The 24,318-nt window shown below is 40.2% G+C and overlaps 3 protein-coding genes and 1 long non-coding RNA gene across 4 annotated transcripts; 3 read left to right on the top strand and 1 right to left on the bottom strand.

Annotated features, from left to right (window-relative positions):
* Positions 1-4,496: 4,496 nt before the first annotated feature.
* On the bottom strand, positions 4,497-5,024 carry LOC139196147 (uncharacterized). The gene is made up of 2 exons (XM_070821806.1): positions 4,939-5,024; positions 4,497-4,848 (listed from the first exon to the last, which is right to left on the bottom strand). The coding sequence occupies exons 1-2, from the start codon at positions 5,022-5,024 to the stop codon at positions 4,497-4,499; spliced, it is 438 nt and encodes a 145-aa protein (XP_070677907.1).
* Positions 5,025-14,652: 9,628 nt separating this feature from the next.
* Positions 14,653-16,111, top strand: LOC139196452 (uncharacterized). Its single transcript, XR_011581368.1, has 5 exons — positions 14,653-14,915; positions 15,000-15,097; positions 15,181-15,278; positions 15,362-15,459; positions 15,635-16,111. It is a non-coding gene; the product is annotated as an uncharacterized lncRNA (long non-coding RNA).
* A 648-nt stretch (positions 16,112-16,759) lies between these two features.
* On the top strand, positions 16,760-18,132 carry LOC139196450 (uncharacterized). Its single transcript, XM_070822404.1, has 2 exons — positions 16,760-17,853; positions 17,940-18,132. The coding sequence occupies exons 1-2, from the start codon at positions 16,863-16,865 to the stop codon at positions 18,044-18,046; spliced, it is 1,098 nt and encodes a 365-aa protein (XP_070678505.1). The 5' UTR covers positions 16,760-16,862; the 3' UTR covers positions 18,047-18,132.
* LOC139196451 (uncharacterized) lies at positions 18,078-19,344 on the top strand. Its single transcript, XM_070822405.1, has 2 exons — positions 18,078-18,415; positions 18,496-19,344. Exons 1-2 carry the CDS (start codon positions 18,188-18,190, stop codon positions 19,147-19,149), a joined length of 882 nt encoding a protein of 293 aa, XP_070678506.1. The 5' UTR covers positions 18,078-18,187; the 3' UTR covers positions 19,150-19,344.
* Positions 19,345-24,318: the final 4,974 nt, after the last annotated feature.

A 24,318-nucleotide genomic window follows, 5' to 3' on the forward strand; every position in this document is an offset into this window, starting at 1 on the left:
ACGGTGTAGACACCAAGTAAAAGATTTATAATGAACTATTCATTATATTGATACATTTAGATGACTAAACAGTCTTCAATTTGAACAGTGTTTTGTCTATATGATATCCAAATTGAGATTCAGAATAGGTAGGACTTGTGATTATGTGAAAAGTAAGATAAAGTAGACAACTCTTCGATCGATCTCATCTTAATCTGAAATGATCAAATACCCTTGAGTTTTCCAACAAGAGAAAAATATTATCTGCGTTCGGAAACAAAGAGTCATTTATCTGCATTTTTATATTATGTCTGCCAACTGTTGAAAGCTTCAATACCCAATACCCATTCTGAAGGTCGATATAAAAAAGTTGAGTATGGACGAGTTTAATAATGTACTATGAGTCAACTTGAAGCCATAACTTCTGAAGGTCAATATGGACGATCAGTGATGAGATTTTTCGTATGCGCCAGGCTCCAGCTACAGAGACTTGTTCAACCAATAGAAAATTATTTGACCCAATAAAAAAGTAGAAATTTATGACCCGAATTCTTTACGTAAGTACATAACCGATAAGGTTGAAGAATTTAATCTTTGAATTAAATCCTGATCTTTTTCTTCTTGTTAGAGTTTTAATATTGAATGCGTCCTGTTATCAAGGGCGAACCTATTATGGCGCAAAGAGGACGGCCGCCCCTCTTCTAGCCGGAAAAGAAGCCCAGGAGTCTGATTTTCTGTGCTGCCACACCTCTGGTTCTATCGGAAATGAGGTATGGTTTGCTGAAGGAGGAGGAGCCTCCTTGTCCCAACGAAGAAGATGATGCAGAGAGACTCATTTTCTCTCTCCCTCGTGGCAAAGTAACATTTTTGTCTTCTTTGGTTGTCATCCTATGAGCTTCTGCCACCTTCAATACTATTCACTAAAGGCCTTATGAATTGGGAGATGATATATATATATATATATATATGCCGACAAAAAAATCGGGAGGTGTGGCGCCAGATATATTACATCAGTTACCACTTGCATGTATACATCACTTAGCCTATGCTTTTTAGCTTTGGTCTGGAATTGTGATGTTTTTTTTTTAAAAAATATAGCTTATTAAAAAATTTAAAATATTAAATGTGTTTGACAAAACAAAAAAGAAATATTTTTTTATAAAAAATCTGTTTGGCAATGATTGTGAAAAAGTATAGAAAGGGAAAGTCTACCATGTTTCTAAAAGCAATGTCTTTTTTCAAAATATAGTGAGCTACTGCTTGAATTTTCATCTCATACAATCAAATTACTAAGACACTAATTAAAGCAAAAATTCTAACATTTTTATGTGTTGTATGTTAAATAAACCCAAACTCCTAATTTAAGTATAATTTTTTCATTGTAATTAGACACTTATTTATATAATATATAATAATTTATTTAAATCTGCCTAGTCCGCCTCCTCACCTAAGCGCTAATGCCCAATCAGGTGTCCAACTAGCACCTAACTTTGTTGTTGTTGCGCTCGACGTTTCTCTTTTATTCCCTGGAAAACCAACAAAACAACGCCATTTAGGTGTTTAATTAAAAACAAATAAATTATACCTCTTCACCCGTTTTCGTCTTTTAAACTCCACAAATTAGCGCACACCATGTGGTATGACTGTGACATGCAGGACGTTACTTTCAATTCATGCGTTTCGAAGAGGTAATACGAATTTATAGTCCTATGCCTTTCTAGAAATTAGTAGCAGGAAAACTATATTGCTAGCATACTCACTCAGGATTTCGGTTATTGTATGCGTTGTTATTCAATTTTGGTTTTGATAAATTGGAATTGGTGTAATAGGAATCATTATGTGATGATGTGCTTGATTATTGTGGATGCAAATTTCCGCTGTATGTTAATTTGACAAAAATGCACCTGCAAAATTATAACACCTTCGATTAAGGCCAAAAGCCTCACCCGCCCACGATGAACGGCAGGGCTTTGGCCGAAGAATCTCTCATACCAAAGTTATTATTTTTAAAAGAATGTATTTTTAGGAGTTTTTGGGCAGCAAAATGGTTTAGCATTTTAGTGGGATACGTGGGGTATTTATAGGAGGGTGACCGGCCATACACCTTCTTCATGGGATTATTTTTGTTCCTTCTCATTCAGGTTCAAATTCACTGAAAATGTCATGGCAATTGCATTTTCAGCTTTCTAGTCCCATACACCTTCTTCATCAAATATAACACTGTTTGACACAAAAACCTTCTTGATTGCTAAGTTACAAACTCTGTAACCTTTCACAACTTCACATAACCAACAGAGATCTCTTTCACAGAAGTTTTATCCAGTTTTATCTCAGTTGTCCAGGAACATGATTGTAACAAATGCAGCCAAACACTCTGAGATGTTTTATTCTTGGCTTTCTACCACTAAATGCATCAAATGGATTCTTGTCCTACAAAGCTTTAGTTGACATCTATTTAGAAGATATACTGCAGTGTTAGAAGCTTTTCCCCAAAAATCAAAAGGTAGATTCTTATGAAGTAACATGCCTTTAGCCATTTCAATAATGGTCATGTTCTTCCTCTCAGCAACACCATTTTGTTTAGGGGAATAAGCCACTGTCAGTTGCCTTTCAAGGCCTAGATCATCACAGAAGCTTTGAAACTCTAGAGAAGTATATTCTCATCCTCAGTCACGTCTCGATTTGTGAATTTGATAACCACTTTCAAGCTAAACCATAGCTTTATAGCTTTTAAATACACATAATACGCCTGACTTAGGCTTCAAGAAATATAGTCAGCACATTCTGGTATGGTCATCAATAAATATCAGAAAGTGTCTATTTCCACCAAGTGTAGCGACCTGCATAGGACTACATACATCAGAGTGTATCAACTCCAATGGCTTATTTGCTCTCCAAGTCATTTCCTTATTGAATGCCTCTCAGTGATGTTTTCCTACAATGCATCCTTTAGAGACAACATTTGATTTCTTCAATTTAGATAGGCATAATACCATTTCCTTATTAGCCAACATATGCAAACTCTGAAAATTCAAGTGACCAAATCTTTTGTGCCACTCTCAAGAGTCTTCTTCAGCTATTGCTTTCAATGCAGATGGCATTATATCCTTCATGATGAGAGGAAAACATATGTTTCTTGTGATTTGTACGGCGACCACATGTCTTTCAAGGCTTCTATCTTTAAATATTTCAACTTTATCATCTCTAAACAATAAGAAATATTCATGCTCTAGCATTTGGCCTACACTTAGCAAGTTTTTATCTAAATCAGGAACAAGCATAACCTCTTTGATATGCCTCGTACTATTTTTGGTTTCAATCACCAAGGTTCCTTTTGCAATAGCTTGTAATATCTGTATGTTTCCCATCTTAAGCCATGCAGTGCCACTTAGTACTACAGTCTAGTGGTATTTCTCTTCACTTTTAACCATTATTCTTAAAATCCTCGCCTAGCGCCGCCTAGGCACTAGGCTGCTGGCCACCGCCCTGATTAATGCCTAAGCATTTGAAAATTAAGAAAGGGTGCCTAGACTTGATGAGGCACCCACCTAGACTACCTAGGCACCTACCAAGGTTGCGACTACTTAAACAGAAAATAGATAACTTTCATTTTCTATTTTACTTTTTTCAATAAATTGGAAGAGACTTGTTGAATAGTTAAATGAACAAACACTACATGCTTGTTTCCCATGTTTTCATTATGTTCTAATACTTCATAATTATATGTCATTCTATTTTGTAGTTTATGATGAAATTATATATATTTTAAGTGAAAACGGGACACTTATTTACACGAAATATAATAGATTTACTTAAATCCACCTAGGCACCTAGACAACCTAGCCGCCTAGGCGCTAGACTCCAGCCCGACGCCCGACTAGAGCCTAACGTTTTTTAGAACCTTGCTTGTAAGTGAGAGGTCCTAGATTTGATTCTCGTCAAAGGTGAATTTGAACCTCATTATTGTTTGCCCATTCTGAAGATAAGAACATCTCATCCCCCTTAGTGTATAAATAATATCGGTTGTTTAAAAAAAAAAAAGTCATGTAGTCACATTTCTGTTTTCATCAATCAACATCGACTCATGTAAATTCATGTGATTGCTATATCCATTATCTATATACCAGACATGTTCATTCTTGACAGTTGTTACGGAATCGCAAGCAAAGAACATACTAGTGCCTTTTTCCCCCTCCTTGACATAATGAACCAGTTTGACCATTTTACTCCTACAATCTTTGGCAATATGCCCAAACTTATCACATTTGTGACACTTTGGATTTAAACCAGCAATCACCAAAATGTAAATTGGCACAAATCTTGCAATCTCCTTTACTACCATTGTTCTTTACAATCACATTTGGCTTCTCATTTTGTTTCACATAGTGTTTCTTCTACTACTTATTCTTCCAAGGCTTCTTGCCTTTATAACCACCAACTTGTGAGTTCTCTTTTGGTTGAATACTTAGGCTACTAAATGCTCTTTCATTCACTTTTCCATCTTTAGCATGTCTCATTCATCTTTGCTCAAAACCTTTGGGTGTTGTTGTAGACTCAGTTGGATCAATCTCACTGATTTTCTTTGTACCCTCAATAAAAGATACAATAGTAACATAAGTAGGAGTTAGGCTAATGTACAGCTTCTCTACCATAATTTTATTTAACAAATCCCCTCCGTGCATTTTCATTTGACTCACCCAAGCAAGCAATCTAGTCAAATAATCAAACAGAGATTCACCATTACTCATTCTAGCATTCTCAAAATCAAGACGAATACCTTGTAATTTCATTGCCATGACCTGATAATCGCCTTTGTATTCCTGCTTCAACATATCCCAAGCTTTGTTAAATGTCTCCTGATTTGCAATCCTGAAAAAAATCCCGTCACTCATTGTACTTTGAATTAACCTCAGGGCTTTTGCATATCTGGAAATAAGATCCTGAGCAACAATCAGCTACTTCCCATCCATTTGCTTCTCATATGAGGGAAGTTCATAGCCATTTTCAGCATAACCCAAAAGATTGTGAGACTTGAATATAGTCATCATTCGACACACAAAAGTTATTGAAGATCAGATCCAGATCCAGACATTTTGTTCTTCAATTTACTTGAGCTCTTAGTTGAAAGCTCAAAGAACATTTCTCAGATCATGCCCCTTGATTCAATTCGAACCTAGCTCTGAGGCCATGTTAGTGTGTTTAGGGGTGATGAACTCGATTTTTAGTAGGATTTAACTCATGAAATCACTAAGAATGTGATCGCTGAATTGTAGAGAAATGGAAGAAAGAAGGTCACCAATGTAATCTATCAAGAATATATCTACATTGGATTCTCTCGTTCTCTAAAATCTGTTCAAAAGAGAGCATGAGGAGCGTGTGATATAGCTGTTTCTAGGCATCACACCTCAATAACAACGGCACACATGAGTTGCACATGATCAAATTAAATCAGTTATAAAACAAGACATGCGGCACAATCTACACCATTCAGATGTTATAATCGTGGCCATCCATTAGAAACTTTGCGAACTTAAACTTCAAAAAAAATCCTGAGATTTTTTTTTTGGTCAAACTATAGATTTGTTAGATTAGATGTTAGATTAAGGAGCCGACAGGGTTTGAACTTGTTGTAAATATTTTCGATAAGGATGCTACTTCTCCTACAACAAATCACATAAAATAATATTAGTATATCACAATTTTATCACCTCAATTTATTAAATAAAATAAACCAAATAAAATAAAATACTTAACTTTTGTAGGTAGAGAACGTTCTTTGTCGATCCTCAATTAGAATAAGATTTTAGGTTGAGGTGTGTAGTCACTGTCCTTAAGAGTAGATTTTGCCCCTCTAAGACAATGTCTCGGTGTAGCAGGTTATGACACCCTACCATCCACGATACAACAACCTATAATCATCGTAAGCGTACACTCGCAATACTTGGATCGTACGAACAACTTGATTTTCCTTTGGCATATGAGAGATGAAATTATAATAGCATTTGAGAGAATACAATAAATCAAGAAAGCAGAGGAAGGTGGGATTCCTTTAACTAGGTGAGGTTTGTAGGAAAGAAAATATTTGAAGTCCAATAGCAAAAGGAGTAGTCTAGGTAAAGATCAACATAATCCTTACAACATGAAGAGTTGTTTTTATATAGAACATGAGAAAGGTAAACATGATCCTTGCGCAAAGGTCGTGAAAAAAGATCTCGTGTGACGAAGAAGTGCACATTCGTTGCATGAAAGGTATACGGACAAAGGCTTTCGTCGCATGATATAAAAGGGTACAAGCGTGCTTTGTGACGAGAATTTCTAGAGACGTCTAAAATTCGTCTCAAAAATCTTTGCGCGACGAAACATGTAACACGCGCATGGTTTTGCACGTCGACATGTCTGCGTCGCGCAAGTGTAATTTTTAATAAAAAATAATAATAATAAGTAGAATAAAAGGAATATTATTAAAAATATATATTTCATACAATTGACAAAAAAAAAACAAATTAATGAATAAAAAACAATTTTTTTATAATATAAATAAAAATATACATACAAATACAAAGTTTAAAAAGAAAGAGGGAACAAAAACTATGAAAAAAAATAAGGAATAATCTATAAGCAAGTCATTTAGAGGTGCTTGGTAATCTTGCTACTAGAAGAAGGTGGGGTAAGGGACGGGGTCGGAGGTCGACAGGCCTGATTGCTGTGTATGCACGGTGTGGAGGGGCTCTGATGGTGGTGGTGCAGAAAAAATGGGGAGACAGATCCCGGAGGAACTGAGGGTTGTACAAGCAATGACATTTAAGACATGTACGATGCAAGCTCACTCCTCATGCTAGCGACTTCCTGCGACAAATCCGTAACCTAGCCCTTCGACTGCGAGGATGAAGATTCTCTACTCCCCCGCCACCTAGCATTTCCCATCCCCCGACAATATGTCCCTTGCGTCCGACCAAAAGTGTGGTTAAACATCTCTGTAAGGATGTGAAACCCCACATCTTCAGGGGGATCCAGAGACTCGATTGGCCTGTCCAGGGGAAGCTAGGAGGTGAACTCCTGAAGCGACTAACCCTTCTCCACCATAGTCGCCTGTGAAAAAAACATGGATTATTAATAGAAAAATATTTGAAATAATTAGTATAAATCTTTAATGCATAAGAAATTGCATACATGAAGTGACTCGGTCAACTTATCCCAGGCCGAACATAAATGTTAGCAAAGACGTCGATCTCCAGGAATTTTGAACCTTCCTTAAATAGAAAAAGATAAGGAAAATTTTAGTACGAAAACAAACAAAAAAAATTATTAGCGACATCTTAAAATTGGAAATAAATGCTGTAATATATACCTTCCGCCACGCCTCCATCCTATATGAGAACGGCCTTGAACCCGAATGGTGGAAAATAGTCTTCTTCTCCCGATTGCCCTTGTTTGCCTTCGCCTTCTTCTATTATACACAAAATAAACATATTAGTTGTAATATTTAAAGAACATAAAAAATTTAAAAACAATCATAATAAACATTAGTAAAACATTTTAAAAGTAACATGAAAGAAGTCCTAATTAAAAATGCACCACATAGCCCGGCTCCTGAAAATAACCGCAAAGCCATCCCAATTATCTTGTCGGTCTTCAAGCTCGTTAAAGCAACCCTCCTCGAGAGTGACCTACGGATCACTAAACATCTCGAAATACTGGTGCAAGTCACTCTTCACTGCTTATAGTGTTCAGAGTATAGCCGATTGAGGTACGCCAACATGTCCTCGTTGATGTCATCCAAATTGTAGTTTGTCTACATGTAACAAATATTATGAAAGTATTAGTAATAAAAGACATTAATAAATACAAAATATATAAATTTTAGATGAAAAGCATTAAAAAGGCAAAAATACTTACTAACAATTGATTGCGCACCGTGTTCTTCACCTTCTCCAGCATTGCCTTCCAAGACTTCCATCGCATAGGGCAAAAGGTCCGCACGACGTGCCCAATGTCATGGGCCAATGCACTATGCTACTCCGTCGTTGGTGCTGTCCGATGTCGCTCATCATATCTGATTGTGATACGATCGTTGGTCAACCGGGTGACCTTCGCCGTCTTCATTTGCCGACAAGGTCCTCGGGTGTTTTTCTTGGCTGCGAAGAAATGAAAAATTAACGTCAACCCAAAACTAATAACAAATCATACTAAAATTTCTGCATAACCTCCCTATAATGAAAACATTTCCAAAACCCTGAAAATGACATAAACAATATACATATCCAACACAATGATCACAACAATTTAATAATAGGTTCGAAACGATGACAACAATAAACAATATATATATATAAGATAACTTTTTAATCCTTAAATGACATAAGATAACTTCGGATGGTCCCAATATATATATATAAGATAACTTCGGATGGTCCCAATATAAAAGCTCCAAATAAAAAAAACAAGTGCTAATTGCCTAGTCTATAAGACTATAAAACTCCATGTGCCTCTATCCATTTGAACTGTAGAATAGTTAAAATTCAAGTAAAAATTGGAACTAGGCTGAAAGCATGCTATTCATATGCAGCATCACTGATGCAGCATCAGTAGGTGTAGCATCATTGATGCACCATCAGTAGGTGCATCATCAATAAATGCAGCATCAGTAAATGCAGCATCATAACAGGATGGCAAAATTATTTAATGGACAGAGTCAAAGAGAGTACAAACTACAAACCTCTTCGACCAAGAAGAAGAGGACCAGCGGCCAGCCTCCAGAGTATAGACCAGAGCTTTACACGAAGAAAAAAATGTAGATTTTCATCAGAGATATCGTCGACTCGTCGGCCCGCCCTTCGGTACAATAGTGAACAGAAACTAAAGTGCACCAGAGAGTTGATCGATGCTGTAAGGAAAAAGAGTGGGCCGAGCGGCAGACGATTAGGTATTATTGTTAAAGTGAAGATTCTGAATGCTGAAGGAGTTAATTGCTCTATCATGTGAGGGTTCTCATGTGACTCGTGAGTGAGGTTTTAAATTTTTTTAATGACTTGGCTCAAAACGAAGTCGTTTTGGACAAGTCATTTTGAAAAAAAATTGGCTTTCTTCTTTCTCCTCCTGAAATGCACAGCCTAATTGAGTTAATCTATTCAATTATTTAAAAACTCAAACAGGAATTAAAGCGTAATTGAGTCCGAATACATAACTTATAAAAAAAAACCTTAAATTTAAATAGTGTCCTCAAAAACAGAAATTTAAAACTACAATTTCGATGGTGCTCCATTCTGCTCGATGTCATAGCGCCATCAGTTGTAACCTCCCTCCAACGCCGCCTCCATCAACTTCACCAACTCTTCATTCGTATCGTCATCAAGAGTATACTTACACTGTTACACATATATGCAAACAATTCATTCCAACATATAACAAAAAAAATTCACAAAATTAATTATTGATCCATCAACAGTATAATTACTAATAATTCATCCATCACCACCTTCTGGACACTGTCGGGCACATATTTCCAAGAACGCCACTCAGCAGTAGGACAATTATTCCCCATGGCTACAACAATCGCATGCGTGAACTCCACATGTTGTCTCAAATCCTACGGGTTGGCGGGCATGCTCTCATCCTAGTTTTTATCCTCCATCACAACATGAACATAATTGTGAAGAATAAGGATAGTAGAATGGCATATATAAAGGAAGGTTAGGGACTTTGCACGACAAATGGCATATATATAGAAAGGTTAGGGACTTTGCACGACAAATGCTTTGTCGCACAAACATCGACACTAAATACAGTATTGATTCCTCTTATTCACATGCACTGAATTGTTAGGAAAAACTGACAGTGACTTACATGACGAGTCCTTCGTCACGTAAAGATTCACCCTTCATTTGCGCATGTTTTTCGCACCAAAAAATTGCTCGAGATTTTTCTTACTGACTTTGCACGACAATTGTATTGTTTTCGTCGGGCAAAGTTTGTTTGCGCGACAAAGTTTTACGTCGCGCAAAGCTGACCTTTCTTGTGTGACTAATATCCTCTTCCATCGCGCAAAACTATCTTGCGCGATGATTTTTTCATTGTCGCACAAGTAGTTTTTTCTACTAGCGAAGTATATTGATGTGGCCATTTCCATCATAACTACTTACATATTTTGTAGTAAACTTTTCTCTCTGTTGTATGTCTCTACAGGTTTTTAATCTACACACTAGTACAAAAACATGTTTGCACGACCGCAACTTGCGCGACGCAGCAAATTTTGTCGCGCAAAGTATGTTTGTGCGACGCTAAACAGAAAACGTTGCGCAACACCACTTTGCGCGATGAAGACTGGCGTCGCGCAAAGCAGTTTTGCACAACATAGGTGCACATTCATCGCGCAAAACTACTTTAAGCGACGCCAGTCTTCGTCGCACAAAGTGGCGTTGCGCAAAGGCCTTTTGCGCGACATTTTCTACGTCGCGCAAGATTTTAGCGCCAAACCAAGATGCTTTACCGTTTTTTTCCCAACTTTGCACGATGTAGGTGCATCTACGTCGCGCAAAATTTTTTCTTTTTTTTCTTTTGCTTTTAATTTTGGGGTTCTTGCATTGCCTTTTTCTTTTGTGATATCCACTTGTGTAAATGTTTTAAATTGACGATCAAATTAGTTCAATGTATTCATATAGGGTTAAGAAGTGTAACTGTAAAAAATCATCAAAATCGGAGTTAAAATAACCGTTAAATCGTGATTTTTCGTGTATCGTCGTCGAAAAGGTTTGTCCCGTTACTTGATATCTGAATGTTTGTTTTTTGCGATTTTTGGCGTATGCGATCTCGAAGCATATACAAACAAGTTTGACGGTTGGATCGTTGAAACTAGTTTCGTACAATGCGTATTGTTGATGCACAAAATCTGTGAGGACTTTGGACCAACAGAAAGTGTCAGGTTTTGTGACCTTCGCTTGGTTGCTTCGGTCACTAGTGAGGATAAGTACGTAAATGAATAGAGACAGAGAAGCAAACACAGGATGTACGTGGTTCGCCCAAATTAGCTACGTCCACGGAGTAGAGGAGTTCTTATTAGTAGTGAAGGGCTTACACAAGTACAAAGGATCAAGCTCTCAATTTAGTGAGTTCTTGTGAATGATTTAACACAAATGGCATTAGGCAATATTGTGGGGGAATGACCCCTATTTATAGAAAAACTTGTAGCTTTGTCACATTGACATGTGTCATGTTATGATTGGTTCTTGATGTCGACACGTGCTGCGCTCTGATTGGCTTCTAATCTTGACACGTGTCGAGTAATGATTGGCCTCCTGGTCGGAGGGGAACTCTTCTGGGTCCTTGACAGTATAGCGTTGGCCGGTGCTCGGTAGTTTCGGGATTGGTCAAGTATGGTACAAACAGTGCTCCCCTAAGTTCCCGAGTGAGGGAAACTCCTCGGTTGGGGACTTGCAAGATCCAATCCCTTGAGTAATCACGAAACTTCTAAGTACCGAAGTGTGGTCTGATCTTCATCTGCCCTTCTCTGGAAGTACCTTTCCTCCATCCGGGAATGGTGTATTTAGCTTATAGTAGGAGTCCCCCAAGTCGCCGAGCTAGGAGATCTGCCGAAAGAGGTGACAGACAAGGTAAGCAGTCAAACTTCCAAGTAAGCAACCCAGGATCAGAGGTTTGACTTCGGCTTCCGGTTGATTGTTCTCCTTCTCCTTGTCCCTCATTCAACTGCCAGGATAAGGAGAAGCAAATGGATAAGAGATGATATGAGATACTTTTGCTTTTGAAGAAGTAACTTTCCACAGGCTTATTCTTGAACTGTGCTGGAGGGTTTTCTGGTGCCCTTCAGAGTATAAGGCCGATTCAAAAATTTGAGGGTCAAAACAAGTCCATCAAATCTAGAGTACGTTCGACCTTGATGATATGGGATACTTTTGCTGTTGACGGAATAATGAATGTGGTATGGAAAGGTGTCGTGCTGTAGTGATCTGTTTCAGCTCACCGTTGAACCTTCTGCTTCAATCTTTTACATGGCAGAAGTGGTGTGCAACCTTTGCATTTAAATGGTCCTTCAGAACATTCCTTCATAGTGACTCATCCACGCTTGGTAGCTTCAGTGTAAAGAGCCAATATCTGATCAACTGTCATGAGGTATTTGCCGGTGGAATTCGTGACCTTGACAGCAGTTGAGGATGAGTACTCGAGAGCAATGCTAAGTAAGCAACCAGGCAAAGGCTCCAGGCAGTCAGTTCCAAATTGGAGGTTTGATTTCAGGTTCCGACTGACTGCTCTCTTTCTCCTTGTCCTGCAGGTGTGGACAAGGACAAAGACAAAGACAGGGAGAAAGCATGATATGGGATACTCTTGCTTTCGATCCTGATGATATGAGATACTCTTGTTCTTGGTGTGGCTTATTTGCTGAGGTATTATCGGGGGGAAATAAAGCTGAGTATTTCGAGAGGTTATGTTGAGGGTGCCTTTTCGAATGCGAGAAAGGGTTGAGCATTTTTGCAGGTTTGCCTGTCCGTTGAGGAGGGAGGTCAATGTATATAGGGATTTCCCAATAACAAGTAGTAATGCTATTCCTTTACCCTTCTTGGTCACAGCAATGTAGTGGGAGCTGCCAGCTTCACGTGTTTTAATTTTGTCAGAGCACTTTGAAAAAGTGGTATGTGGTATCTGGAAAGCTGATGTTACGTGTGAAGATTACAGACAAGCTTTATCTAAGGAAATCTGGCTCTCGAAGTTCTGAGAGTTGTGCCTCTTCGGTTTTCGAACAAGCAATCCCGTCGAGGATCTGACTCTCGAGATTCGGAAAGCGGTGCTACTCCGGTTTTTGAGAAAGTAATTATGTTGGGAGTCTTTTCTCGAATGTGAGTAAAGGTTGGACGTTCTTGCCAACCTGTCTTGCCGCAAAACACGGAGGTTGACACACATAGGGACTTTCCAGTTGTCAAGCAGTGGTGCTATTCCTTTACCCTTATGGGTAATAGTAGGGTAGCTGGAACTTCGAAATTCTCGTGCCTAAACTTTGTCAGAGATCTTTGACAAAGTTATATGTGGTACCCGAGGAGTTGATGGTGCATATGGAGAGCGGTGATTGAACAGTGAGATTCACGTGCTTTCTACTTCACCAAAAATCTTTGACAGATTGCCCGTAATTTCCGCAAAGCTGAGTGTGCATGTGACAGGTGCTGACGAGGCTGAAAAAACAGGTGCTTCTTCGATTTCTGAGATCGGCCCTCGTGGTCTCTGAGCAGCCCAGCTTTTGAGAAAGCAAACGCCTCTTCGATTTCTGAAGCTCCGTCGAGTGCAGATTTTTATAGAGGCTGGCATTAAGTTCCACAGCACACTTGAATCTCTACCAGTAGAAGCTCATTTCTTGCACTTCTAAGATCTTGATTTGTCTGACCTCTTCCCTCTTCAACACATTTGAAAATGTCTGGACCCTCCGACCGTCGTTTTGACTTGAACCTTGGAGAAGAGACAGCCACGCCTTCTCCAGACAACATATGGCGCCCATCCTTCATATCCCCTACTGGTCCTCTTACCGTTGGGGATTCTGTGATGAAGAATGATATGACCGCTGCAGTGGTGGCCAGGAACCTTCTCACTCCCAAAGATAACAGACTACTTTCCAAACGGTCTGATGAGTTGGCTGTTAAGGACTCTCTGGCTCTTAGTGTTCAGTGTGCAGGTTCTGTGTCTAATATGGCCCAACGCCTATTTGCTAGAACCCGCCAAGTTGAATCATTGGCTGCTGAAGTGATGAGTCTCAAACAGGAGATTAGAGGGCTCAAGCATGAGAATAAGCAGTTGCACCGGCTCGCCCATGACTATGCTACAAACATGAAGAGGAAGCTTGACCAGATGAAGGAATCTGATGGTAAGGTTTTACTTGATCATCAGCGGTTTGTGGGTTTGTTCCAAAGGCATTTATTGCCTTCGTCCTCTGGGGCTGTACCTGGTAATGAAGCTTCAAATGATGAACTTCCAATGCCTCCTCCTTCTGGGGTTTTGTCAAGTACTGAGGCTCCGGATAACCACCCTCCGGTGCTTTCTCTTTCTGGGGCTCCACCGACTGCTGAGACTTCCCCTAAGCAACCTTTGTGAAGGCTCCCTTTTGTTTGTTTATTTTGACTCATGTATATGTACATATTTGTGGCTTATCGAAAATATTAATAAATAAGCTTTGCTTCATTTCAACATATTGTGTTAAATACACCGAAGCCTTCTTCATAAAGTTCTTTGAATTTTTGCTTTTGTTGAAACCTGTATTGTTGAAGCTTTGTGAGTGAAGCATGTAGTTTGAGGTAGTGTTCCCTTAATTTCCCGAGTAAGGAAAACTTCTCGATTGGGGACTTGAAAAATCCAAGTCGATGAATAGTCACGAAACTCTTGAGTACCGAGGCTTAGTAGCATATGGCGGGAGTCCCCCAAGTCTCCAGTCGAGGGAGTTGACGAATGAGGTGTCTAGCTAGTAGTCAATGTCATGAGTAGGAAAACGTCACTTGTTTCTTTTCGAAGTGGTAACCCAGGGCTCTTTCTTCATATATTGTTTTTTGTTATGAAGATGTGTTAGGCCCAAAGAAGTGGAGGCCTAGGCCCTTTTTTTTTTTTTTTTTTTTTTTTTTTTTTTTTTTTTTTTTTTTTTTGTAATGTTTGTACAGATATCTATAATGTGGCCTTTGTCATGATTTTGGAGGATGGGTGTATTCGAATCCAATGAGGGGTAGGGTATGACTCATTATCATGTGCCATGATTTTGTCTTCCTTTAGCTTTTCTTTTGCTTTGCTTTACCATTTTTGCTGAAAAGGTTGTCATGGCCATTAACAATCAATATAACACCATTTTCTGTGGCTCAAATCGCAAAACCATCTTCATGAAAGTTGTTCCTTACCTCGTGAACTACAACATATCCGAATTGGAGATCCATCGGAGCAGTACAACTCCAGAAATTCAGGTATGATGAGTGATTGTTCGTCATTTGTATATCAACGCGTCAGACTTGTTGTGAGCTTCAAAAACTCCATTTTCTCTTGCTCAGATCAACATACTTTCTTCATCGAAGTTGTTCCTTAACTTGTGAACTACAACATATCCAAATTTGAGGTCCCTCGGAGCAGTATAACTCCAGAAATCCAGGTATGATGAGTGACTGTTTATCATTTGTCTGTCAACCCGTCAGATTTGTTGTGAGCTTTGAAACTCTATTTTCTCTTCCTCAGATCAGCATTCTTTCTTCATTGAAGTTGTTCCTCAGCTTGTGAACTACAACATATCCAAATTTGAGATCCCTCGGAGCAGTATAACTCCAGAAATCCAGGTATGATGAATGACTGGTTATTATTTTTCTGTCAACCCGTCAGATTTGTTGTGAGCTTCGAAACTCCATTTTCTCTTGTTCAGATCGGTATGCTTTCTTCATTGAAGTTGTTCCTCAGCTCGTGAACTACAACATATTCAAAATTGAGATCCCTCGGAGCTGTATAACTCAAGAAATTCAGGTATGATGAATGACTGGTTATTATTTTTCTGTCAACCCGTCAGATTTGTTGTGAGCTTCGAAACTCCATTTTCTATTGTTTAGATCGGCATGCTTTCTTCATTGAAGTTGTTCCTCATCGACTGTTTCATAACATATCAAAAATTCAGGATGAACTAACGGTTAAATATTTCCAGATCTTCGAAACATCACAACAGCTTCGAAATCGACAAGAAGCCGACTATCATGTTTGGAGCTTCAACACTTTAATTTCCGTCGCTCAAACAGAAACGATTCCTTCTTGAAAGTTGTTCATCTGCTCAAGAACTAGAGGGTGTCCAAAATTCAGCTCCATTGGAGAAAAGCAGCAGCTGCAAAAATTTGATAGAGGAAAGGAGGCGAAGCTTTGTTGGATTTCTAGTCTGGGGAAGATTCCAGTTTTTGTAGCAACTTCAGTACTGGTGAATTGCTTGTATTTTTGTCCATAACTAAATTTTGGACTTTGAATTATTATTTGATCAATTAGAATATGTTTGGAAACATATATATAATTGGAAGTCCGTTTATGGGAGGGACGTGGTTGATGTAAAACAAAAAATGTTTGTGTTTACCCACGTGTTTTTGTATACGTTTAAGAGTGGTTTTTGTGAACAAAATCCATTTCTTTGCCGCAAGGTTTTGTATTTGGAAAACTTGAATGGGTAAGGTTTTGTTTTAAATGAAGCTTTCTAGGTGAAGCTTTGATGGTGAAAGTATGTAGAGGGAGCTTTCTAGGTGAAGCTTTTTTAGGTGAAGCTTTGTAGGTGAAGCTTTTTTAAGTGAAGCTTTTCGGGTGAAGTTTTTTGGGTGAAGCTTTGTGGGTGAAGCTTTTTAGGTGAAGCTTTGTGGGTGAAGCTTTTTTAGGTGAAGCTTTTTGGGTGAAGCTTTTTAGGTGAAGCTTTGTGGGTGAAGTTTTTTTAGGTGAAGCTTTTTGGGTGAAGCTTTTTGGAGGTGAAGTTTTTTTTTTTTTGGTGAAGCTTTTTTAGGTGAAGCTTTTTGGGTGAAACTTTTTGGATGAAGCTTTTTGGGTGAAGTTTTGGAGGTGAAGCTTTTCAGGTGAAGCTTTTTGGAGGTGAAGTTTTTTTTTGGGTGAAGCTTTTTTAGGTGAAGCTTTTTGGGTGAAACTTTTTGGATGAAGCTTTTTGGGTGAAGTTTTGGAGGTGAAGCTTTTCGGGTGAAGCTTTTTGGATGAAGCTTTTTTTTTTTTTTTTTGGCGCTTGACACGATCTTCATTTGCTTGTTTTGTAGTGACTGTGGAAGACGGATTGCTTTCTGATTGAGAAGGGTTCCGGCATCGCTTTGCACCATCTTCATGTGGGTAATATAGGAACTTCCTTATTTTTTGATCATGCATGTAGTGATAGAATTTGTTTCTTCTTATTGTAGATGTCAGAGCCTGGAAGTTCTAATGATGAGGGCTCTTCTAGCTTTAGCTCTAAGTCTGAGTCTGCAATGTCGGAGTCTTCAGGGTCTTTGTTAGAGTCCTGTACTAGAGAAATATTGGATGATCTTCCCAACCGTCAAACTTTAGCTATTGCTAGTTCTTCCTCCATGGCGTTGGATGAGGGGGTTGTTTTTTATGCCATACCCATAGTTCGCTCTGAGTTCACAGCAGACCATCTAAAGAATAACTTGTTAGATAATGAGAAGCAGGTTGAGGCGCTAAGGCAGTCATGTAATATCCCTCGTAGTGTAGGGATACGTTTGGTACATGATGAAGAATGGCCTTCTGAGCCTCCCCAGGGTCATGTTATGTTCTACACCCAGATATTACTGACTTTAGGGGTGAGACTACCTTTACATCCGTGGTTGCAAAAGATGTTATCTTTGATCGGATATGCACCTGGGCAACTCAATCCTGGTTTCTGGGATACTTTGATTGGATTTTATATCATTTGGATGGAGTGTGGGTTGTGTGAGCCTTCCTTCCATCAGTGGCGTTACTGTTACAAGATGCGCCCAACAAAATCATGCACTGGTTATGCCGAGTGTGCATGTCGGAGTGAGAGAGAGCGTATTGTGTATGGTAAGAAAAAGGCATACTACACATGGAAAAACCGTTGGTGCTTTCTGTATAATGATTGGGAGTATGATAAGGGTGTCACGCCTGAGCGACGTGTGCTTACTCACTTCCAGACTGTAGGTTGTAACGTATCAACCGTTCGTACTATTTGCTATTTGTTGTGGTCTTTTCTTGCTTCTAACACTTTGCTTCATGTAGTGACGCGGGGCACCATCAAACTGTTTGGGCAGGAGCTATCTGACATAGAGAAGGTGTTGAGGGTGCCCAAAGAGGATAGACACTTAAGCAAGCTACGACCCTTATTTCGTCGGTACGGTTTCCAACCCTTAGTTTCCGAGAGCCAGGGACGATCGAGTAAGTTGTATCCTTCATGTAAACTTTGCTCTTTTCCTTACTTTATTTGGAAAGTTGTATTTCTTATTTTGATTTTCCTTATGCAGTGGAGAAGGTAAGCAAGAAAACAGGGACTAGCACCAATAAAAGGAAAGCAACAGTGTTAGTTCCTTCGGAAGACATCCTACCGCATAAGAAAATTCATAAGTTCTGAGGGGAACCATCCGTTAGACCTAAGTCCCAAGATGGGGTCCTCAAGGGGCCTGCCTTTAGGAAGACTGGAATCGAGGCCGTTGAAAATGCCGCTGCCGTAGTTGCAGGAGAAGGGAGCCGACTGTTGCCTCCTCCTCTTACTATGGAGCACACTGTCCAGGAAAGTGATCCTGGTTCCCGCCATGAGGGGAAAGGCAAGGAAAGAGCTGGCAGTGTCCCGTGGAAGGACTTGAGGGTTGCCACGCGGCCAAAGGATTTTGGGGATATCAACAATTGCTTGGTAGGGCGTCGATTCGCCTTCGATGAGCTCGGAGAGCCCTTAGCTAAGGATGAATCGGATTGCGACCGGATGTTGAAGCTGTCTTCATATGTGAGTGTTACTTTGTCATTTCCTTACTTTTTCCTCTTTATTATCATTATTTAGGTAGTGATGATCGTCTTGCCATGCAGGTCATGGCCGAGTATCACGACAGACTGCAAGAGGTTGAGCGGTACAAGGCAAAACTGAAGGAGAATAAGCAGCTTGTGGATGAGGCCCGAATGAATAAGGGACTTTTGACGCAGGCTCTCCAACTGAAGGACGAAACCATGGAGAGCTTGAAAAGGCGAAATGGTGAGAACCTAAGGCTTAAGAAATTGCTTGAGGCAACTAAAAAACAATTGGAGGTGGCTACCTTGGAGGTATCCAAGGTTAGGGGAGAATTGGATGGTGCCTTAGTTGAGATTTCTGAACTGGAGGAGAGCATTCCAACTGAAAGGGAGGCTGCTGTGCAAGAATACTTAAGTTCTTCGACCTTTCATCTTGCTATTAAACCCTACTGTGCTCAAGAAGCTCGCTTTGAAAAAAGGAAATGGATGGCCGTCCTTGATCGTTATGATGATGGGAGCATTCTTCGAAAATACCACGAAGATATAGATGAGCATCATCGAAAGGGCGAGACATTTGTCCTTGCTGTTGATCCTAGCAGCGAAGATGAGTCTGATAATGAAGGTAGTGCTGATGCACAGACTGAGCATGGTGAAGAGGATCTTGGGGATGCAGAGGATGATGGTAGGACGCGGAGTGATACTGCCAGGGGTTCGGCTTCAGATGAGAATGAATAGCAGTGTCTTTACTATCTGCATGTATTCTGGATGTAGTAGTCTGATGTGTGTATAACATGTGCCCATGTTATAAGCTTGAGAGTTTTGGATTTTAGGTGTTTATGAGTGTTTGCACTATTATTAATGCATGTTTGGCTATGTATGAATAGATCTATTGTTTGGATATAAGCCATTGTTTGGTTGTTCCTTTCTTTGTATAGTCTTGTCGACACATACTTAGATTTTGTTTCGTGTTGGATATATCTGCTTTGAGGTTTCAACACTTGAGTGTTCCATTGCTAGGAATGTAAAAGAGTGAGGGCTGAGTTGGCTAAATTACCTCTTTATTGAATTCATTGCCAAATGGCCTTCATTACATAGGATGCCGAACGGCTATAGCTCAACACTTGTACATCGTGAGTCTATTTGTAGTAGTACTTCAAGTGATCAGCGTTCCATGGATGGCCAAGGGTCTTGCCATCGGAGCTTCTAAGTGTGTAAGAGCCAGGGCGACTGATGCCAATGACTTCATACGGTCCATCCCAGTTTGGACTAAGTGTGCCTTCACTCGGGACTCTGTCGCAGAGTAATCTTTTCTTTAAGACCCAGTCTCCTATTTTGAAAGAACGAGGCTTGACCCTAGAGTCATAATAGTTGGAGATGCGCTGCTTGTAGGCAACATTCCTCAAGTGAGCTTGGTTTCTGTGTTCCTCGACTAAATCCAAGTTGAGGGTGAGTTGTTTGTCATTTTCACTTTGAATGTAGTTCTGGACTCGGAATGTTGCTTGCTCGAGCTCAACAGGGACAACCGCCTCTGTGCCAAAGGCAAGTGAGAATGGAGTTTCTCCTGTTGAAGTCCGATATGAAGTGCGATATGACCAAAGAACTTGGGGTACAAATTCTGGCCAACAGCCTTTAGCTTTGTCCAAGCTGGTTTTTAAAGTGCGCTTGATTATTTTGTTGATGGCCTCAACTTGTCCATTAGACTGGGGATGAGCTGGAGAGGCAAAGCATAAGTTGATGTTGAACTTAGAGCAGAACAACCTGAACTTCTTGTTGTCAAACTGTCGCCCATTGTCAGTGACTATCGCATTGGGAATGCCGAATCTACAAAGGATGTTCTTCCACACGAAGTCTTCTATCTTTGCCTCAGTAATGGTTGCCAAGGGTTCTACTTCGGCCCACTTTGTGAAGTAGTCCACTGCAACGACTGCGTAACAGACTTTGCCCTTCCCTGCCGGCATTGGGCCGATCAAATCAAATCCCCACTGGGCGAAGGGCCAAGGGCTGATCATAGGAGTAAGAGGCTCTGGAGGGGAATGAGGAATAGTCGCATATCGTTGACATTTGTCACATGAGCGGGATACTTTGATGGCATCCTGGTGGAGTGTTGGCCAGTAATATCCTTGGCGAAAAGTCTTGTGTGCTAGGGAGCGAGATCCAGCATGATCTCCACAGACTCCCTCATGTATTTCCCGAAGGACGATTTCCGCCTCGGCAGGCGTAAGACACCTTAAGTATGGCAGGCTAAAACCTCGCTTATAGAGTTGATCATTGATGATCAGGTAGCGGGTAGACTTGTATCGAATTTGCTTAGCCTGGACTTTATCATTTGGGAGGGTGCCATGAGCAAGGAAATTATAGATCGGGGTGATCCAACTATCCCCCTGTTGTAAGTTGCATACTTCTGCGGCCATGGTGCTTGGTGTTGCCAACAGTTCGACATGAATTTTTCTTCCAATCTTGTCCTCCACAGCTGAGGCGAGGCGAGCCAGGGCGTCTGCATGACTGTTTGCCGCTCGAGGAACTTGGGTGATCTGGTAGTGGAAATGCTTGAGCAAAAGTTGTGTTTGCGCAAGATATGCTGCCATGGAGCTGTCCTTAGCATCAAAGTTGTTGGTAACCTGGTTGACCACTAATTGGGAGTCACTGAAAATATCAATTTGTTTAACCCCGAGGTGTTTGGCCAAACGTAATCCTGCTAGAAGGGCTTCATACTCGGCCTCATTGTTTGATGCCTTGAATTTGAAACGAAGAGCATACTCCATTGCTACTTTGTCGGGCGTAGTCAAGACTAGTCCCGCTCCACAGCCCTGTTGGTTGGATGAGCCATCAACATACAGACTCCATGCTGGGGTTGTTGGTTCTATCTTCTGAGCTTCCGGGGGTAATGAAGCCACTGCTTCAGGTGTAGAAGCAATGTCAACTGGATATGTGAAGTCGGCAATGAAGTCTGCCACTGATTGGCCCTTCTCAGCTGGCTTTGGTTGGTAGGAGATGTCAAACTCACCCAACGCTATTGCCCATTTGATCATTCGCCCTGAAGTGTCAGGACTTTGGAGTATTTGTCGAAGAGGATAATTGGTAAGCACGATGATGGAGTGCGCTTGGAAGTAAGGGCGGAGTTTTCGAGCAGACATGACCAATGCTAGAGCTAATTTCTCAATGTTGGAGTATCGTGTCTCCGCATCTTGTAGGGCCTTGCTAGCGTAGTAAACGGGCCGTTCGACACCACTGTCCATTCGAATAAGAACAGAACTGACTGCTGAAGCCGAAACCGATAGATAGATGATGAGAGTGTCACCAACTTCTGGTTTGGAGAGCAGAGGGGCTTTACTCATGTACTCTTTGAGGTTCCTGAATGCCTTGGCACATTCCTCCGTCCATGTAATGTACTTCTTATTTCCCTTGAGTGCTTTGAAGAAATGAGCACATCTGTCTGTGGCCTTAGAGATGAATCTGGTTAAGGCTGCCACCTTGCCAGTAAGGCTTTGGATGTCTTTTGAAGTTATTGGCTCTTTCATGTCGAGGATTGCTTTGATCTTTTCAGGGTTAGCTTCAATGCCTCGTTGGCTAATCATGAAGCCTAAGAATTTGCCAGAGCCCACGCCGAAGGCACATTTGTTGGGGTTCAACCTCATTCGATACCTCTTTAGAATGGTGAAAGTTTCAGATAGGTTGGTGATGTGTTGGTCAGCATGTTTGCTTTTGACTAGCATATCATCAACGTAAACTTCCATGTTCCTCCCAATTTGTTCGGCGAACATTGAATTGACCAGTCTCTGATAAGTTGCTCCTACATTCTTTAGGCCGAAAGGCATGACTTTATAGCAATATAGTCCCCTGTCAGTAGTGAAGGCCGTGTGTTCTTGGTCTGGGGGGTTCATGAGGATTTGGTTGTATCCTGAATAAGCGTCCATAAAGCTCAAGAGCTCACACCCTGCCGTAGAGTCTATAAGCCTGTCAATAAGAGGAAGAGGGAAACTATCTTTCGGACACCCTTTGTTTAGGTCGGTGTAGTCAACACACATCCTCCACAAGACCTTTTGAAGCAAAAGACTTTCTTTGGTCGGATTTTTCCTAACAAGGACCACATTTGCTGTTGGAAGTATGCCCACAAAGCCACTCATTTGATGTAATAGCTTTTTGGAATACTTATTGTGTTAAACTATTATATGTTTAATGGAGGGCAATCTTATTGTTAATCACTATTTATTTGTATCATGTGTTTAAGCAATAAGGGAATCCAAGGAATGTATTTGTTCTAAGAGATAAATGATCTAATGAGTTAGATTATCGAGACCTTTCTCTTATGTTCATTCCTAAAACGTTCCTAGCCATAGGATTGCTAATTGGGCATTGACAATCCGCTAAGGCTAGTATGTGTTATGTTGACTCAATCGTGAGTATAACTAGTCTCAAGTCATTTGGTGTTGGACACTAAGACAAACACATAGGTGCTCGAAAGAGTACTCGAGTACACTGAACTACGATCAAAAGAGAGTTCGAACATACATGTCATGTATGAACTCTAAGGTTGCAATATGCAAAGTAGTCCTTTGACCTGAGGCATCATCGATGTCTAATGGTTAGGTCCTTGATCTTTGATCCTGTCAACGGCATTCCTTTGGAGTGTCCACGGCATTGTTGGGGTCAAGCTATCTAGTCATGTAGGCATATGAATGTACAACAAGGGATCTCTAACCTTCCATGGTGGAGGGAGAATACTCTAAGATATGATTCTAAAGTCTTTGGCCAAAGCAAATGAATATGACTTAGGAAGTTTGTTCCAAATCATATTCAAGGGAATCATATAGGAAAGTATCACATTGGATAGTAGACATGAAACCAACTATCACTTAAACAATGTGATTAAGAGTATTGTATTAGAGAATGACCGTATTGCATTGTAATTGTAACTGGATAGGTTCTCCAACCAATTCTACTTAGCTTGGGTAACCATGACATACTGCTAGGTGTCACTCATGGTTTGTGGAAGCCCAAATGATTAGGTAACACTAATCATTAAAGGGAGAATTGAAATGTGGTTTCAATTCACAATCGATAGTTAAGAGTAACATCGCCCACTGCCTCGCTAATTGGAACCTAATGGATCGTACACCGAGTAAGGATGTATGTGAAGAAATTATATGAAATGGATTAGCAATTAAATGGTTTAATTGAAGAATGGTCAAGATTAATTAATTAATTAGTTAATTAATTATACGAAAGGTTCGTATTGGGCTTATATGTTGGTTTTGGGTTACGGGGCCCAAAAGCGTTTTGGACCAAAAGGCCCATTATGTTTAAGTTGTATGACAACTAAAACAAAATGGGCAAATAGCCCAATAACAATAAGGAGGGCCGGCCATTAGGGTGAATTGCAAGTTTGCTTAATTGCAAGCTTGCCACTCACCAAAGAAATGAAGTATAAAAGGAATTTTATAGCTTTATTTTCATTAAGGTGTTTTCTAATTGAAATTGGGTGAAACGTTCTCTCCATTTTCTTCCAAGAGGGCAGCCACTAAAGGAAGGGACATCTAGCAATCTCTTCTTCCTTAAGTCATCCATATCATCCTCACAAAATACATCCTTGGTGTAGAGAATTAGAGACATCAAGCTTTTGGTGTTTTGGAGAACAAATCCTTATTTCTCAAATCTTCAAAGGAGCACCAAAGGGAGGAAAACACAAGGAGGATTCAAGGAGCTTGGAGGTGACTTGAAGGCCCTCCACTTGGGTGAATCCCTTGTGTAAACAAGGATGATCTTCAAGGGTAAAGAAACACTAAATCTTTACTTCTCTTTAATGTTGTTAAAGAGTTTATTTTGGTTCACCATATACTAGGCTTTGAAAGTCATGGGTTTTATGAATTGTTTTTGGATGCATGCCTACTTTAAAGTGTTAATTGC

The sequence above is a fragment of the Malus domestica genome, chromosome 05 (assembly GCF_042453785.1).
Source record: "Malus domestica chromosome 05, GDT2T_hap1".
NCBI classification, from domain to species: Eukaryota; Viridiplantae; Streptophyta; class Magnoliopsida; order Rosales; family Rosaceae; genus Malus; species Malus domestica.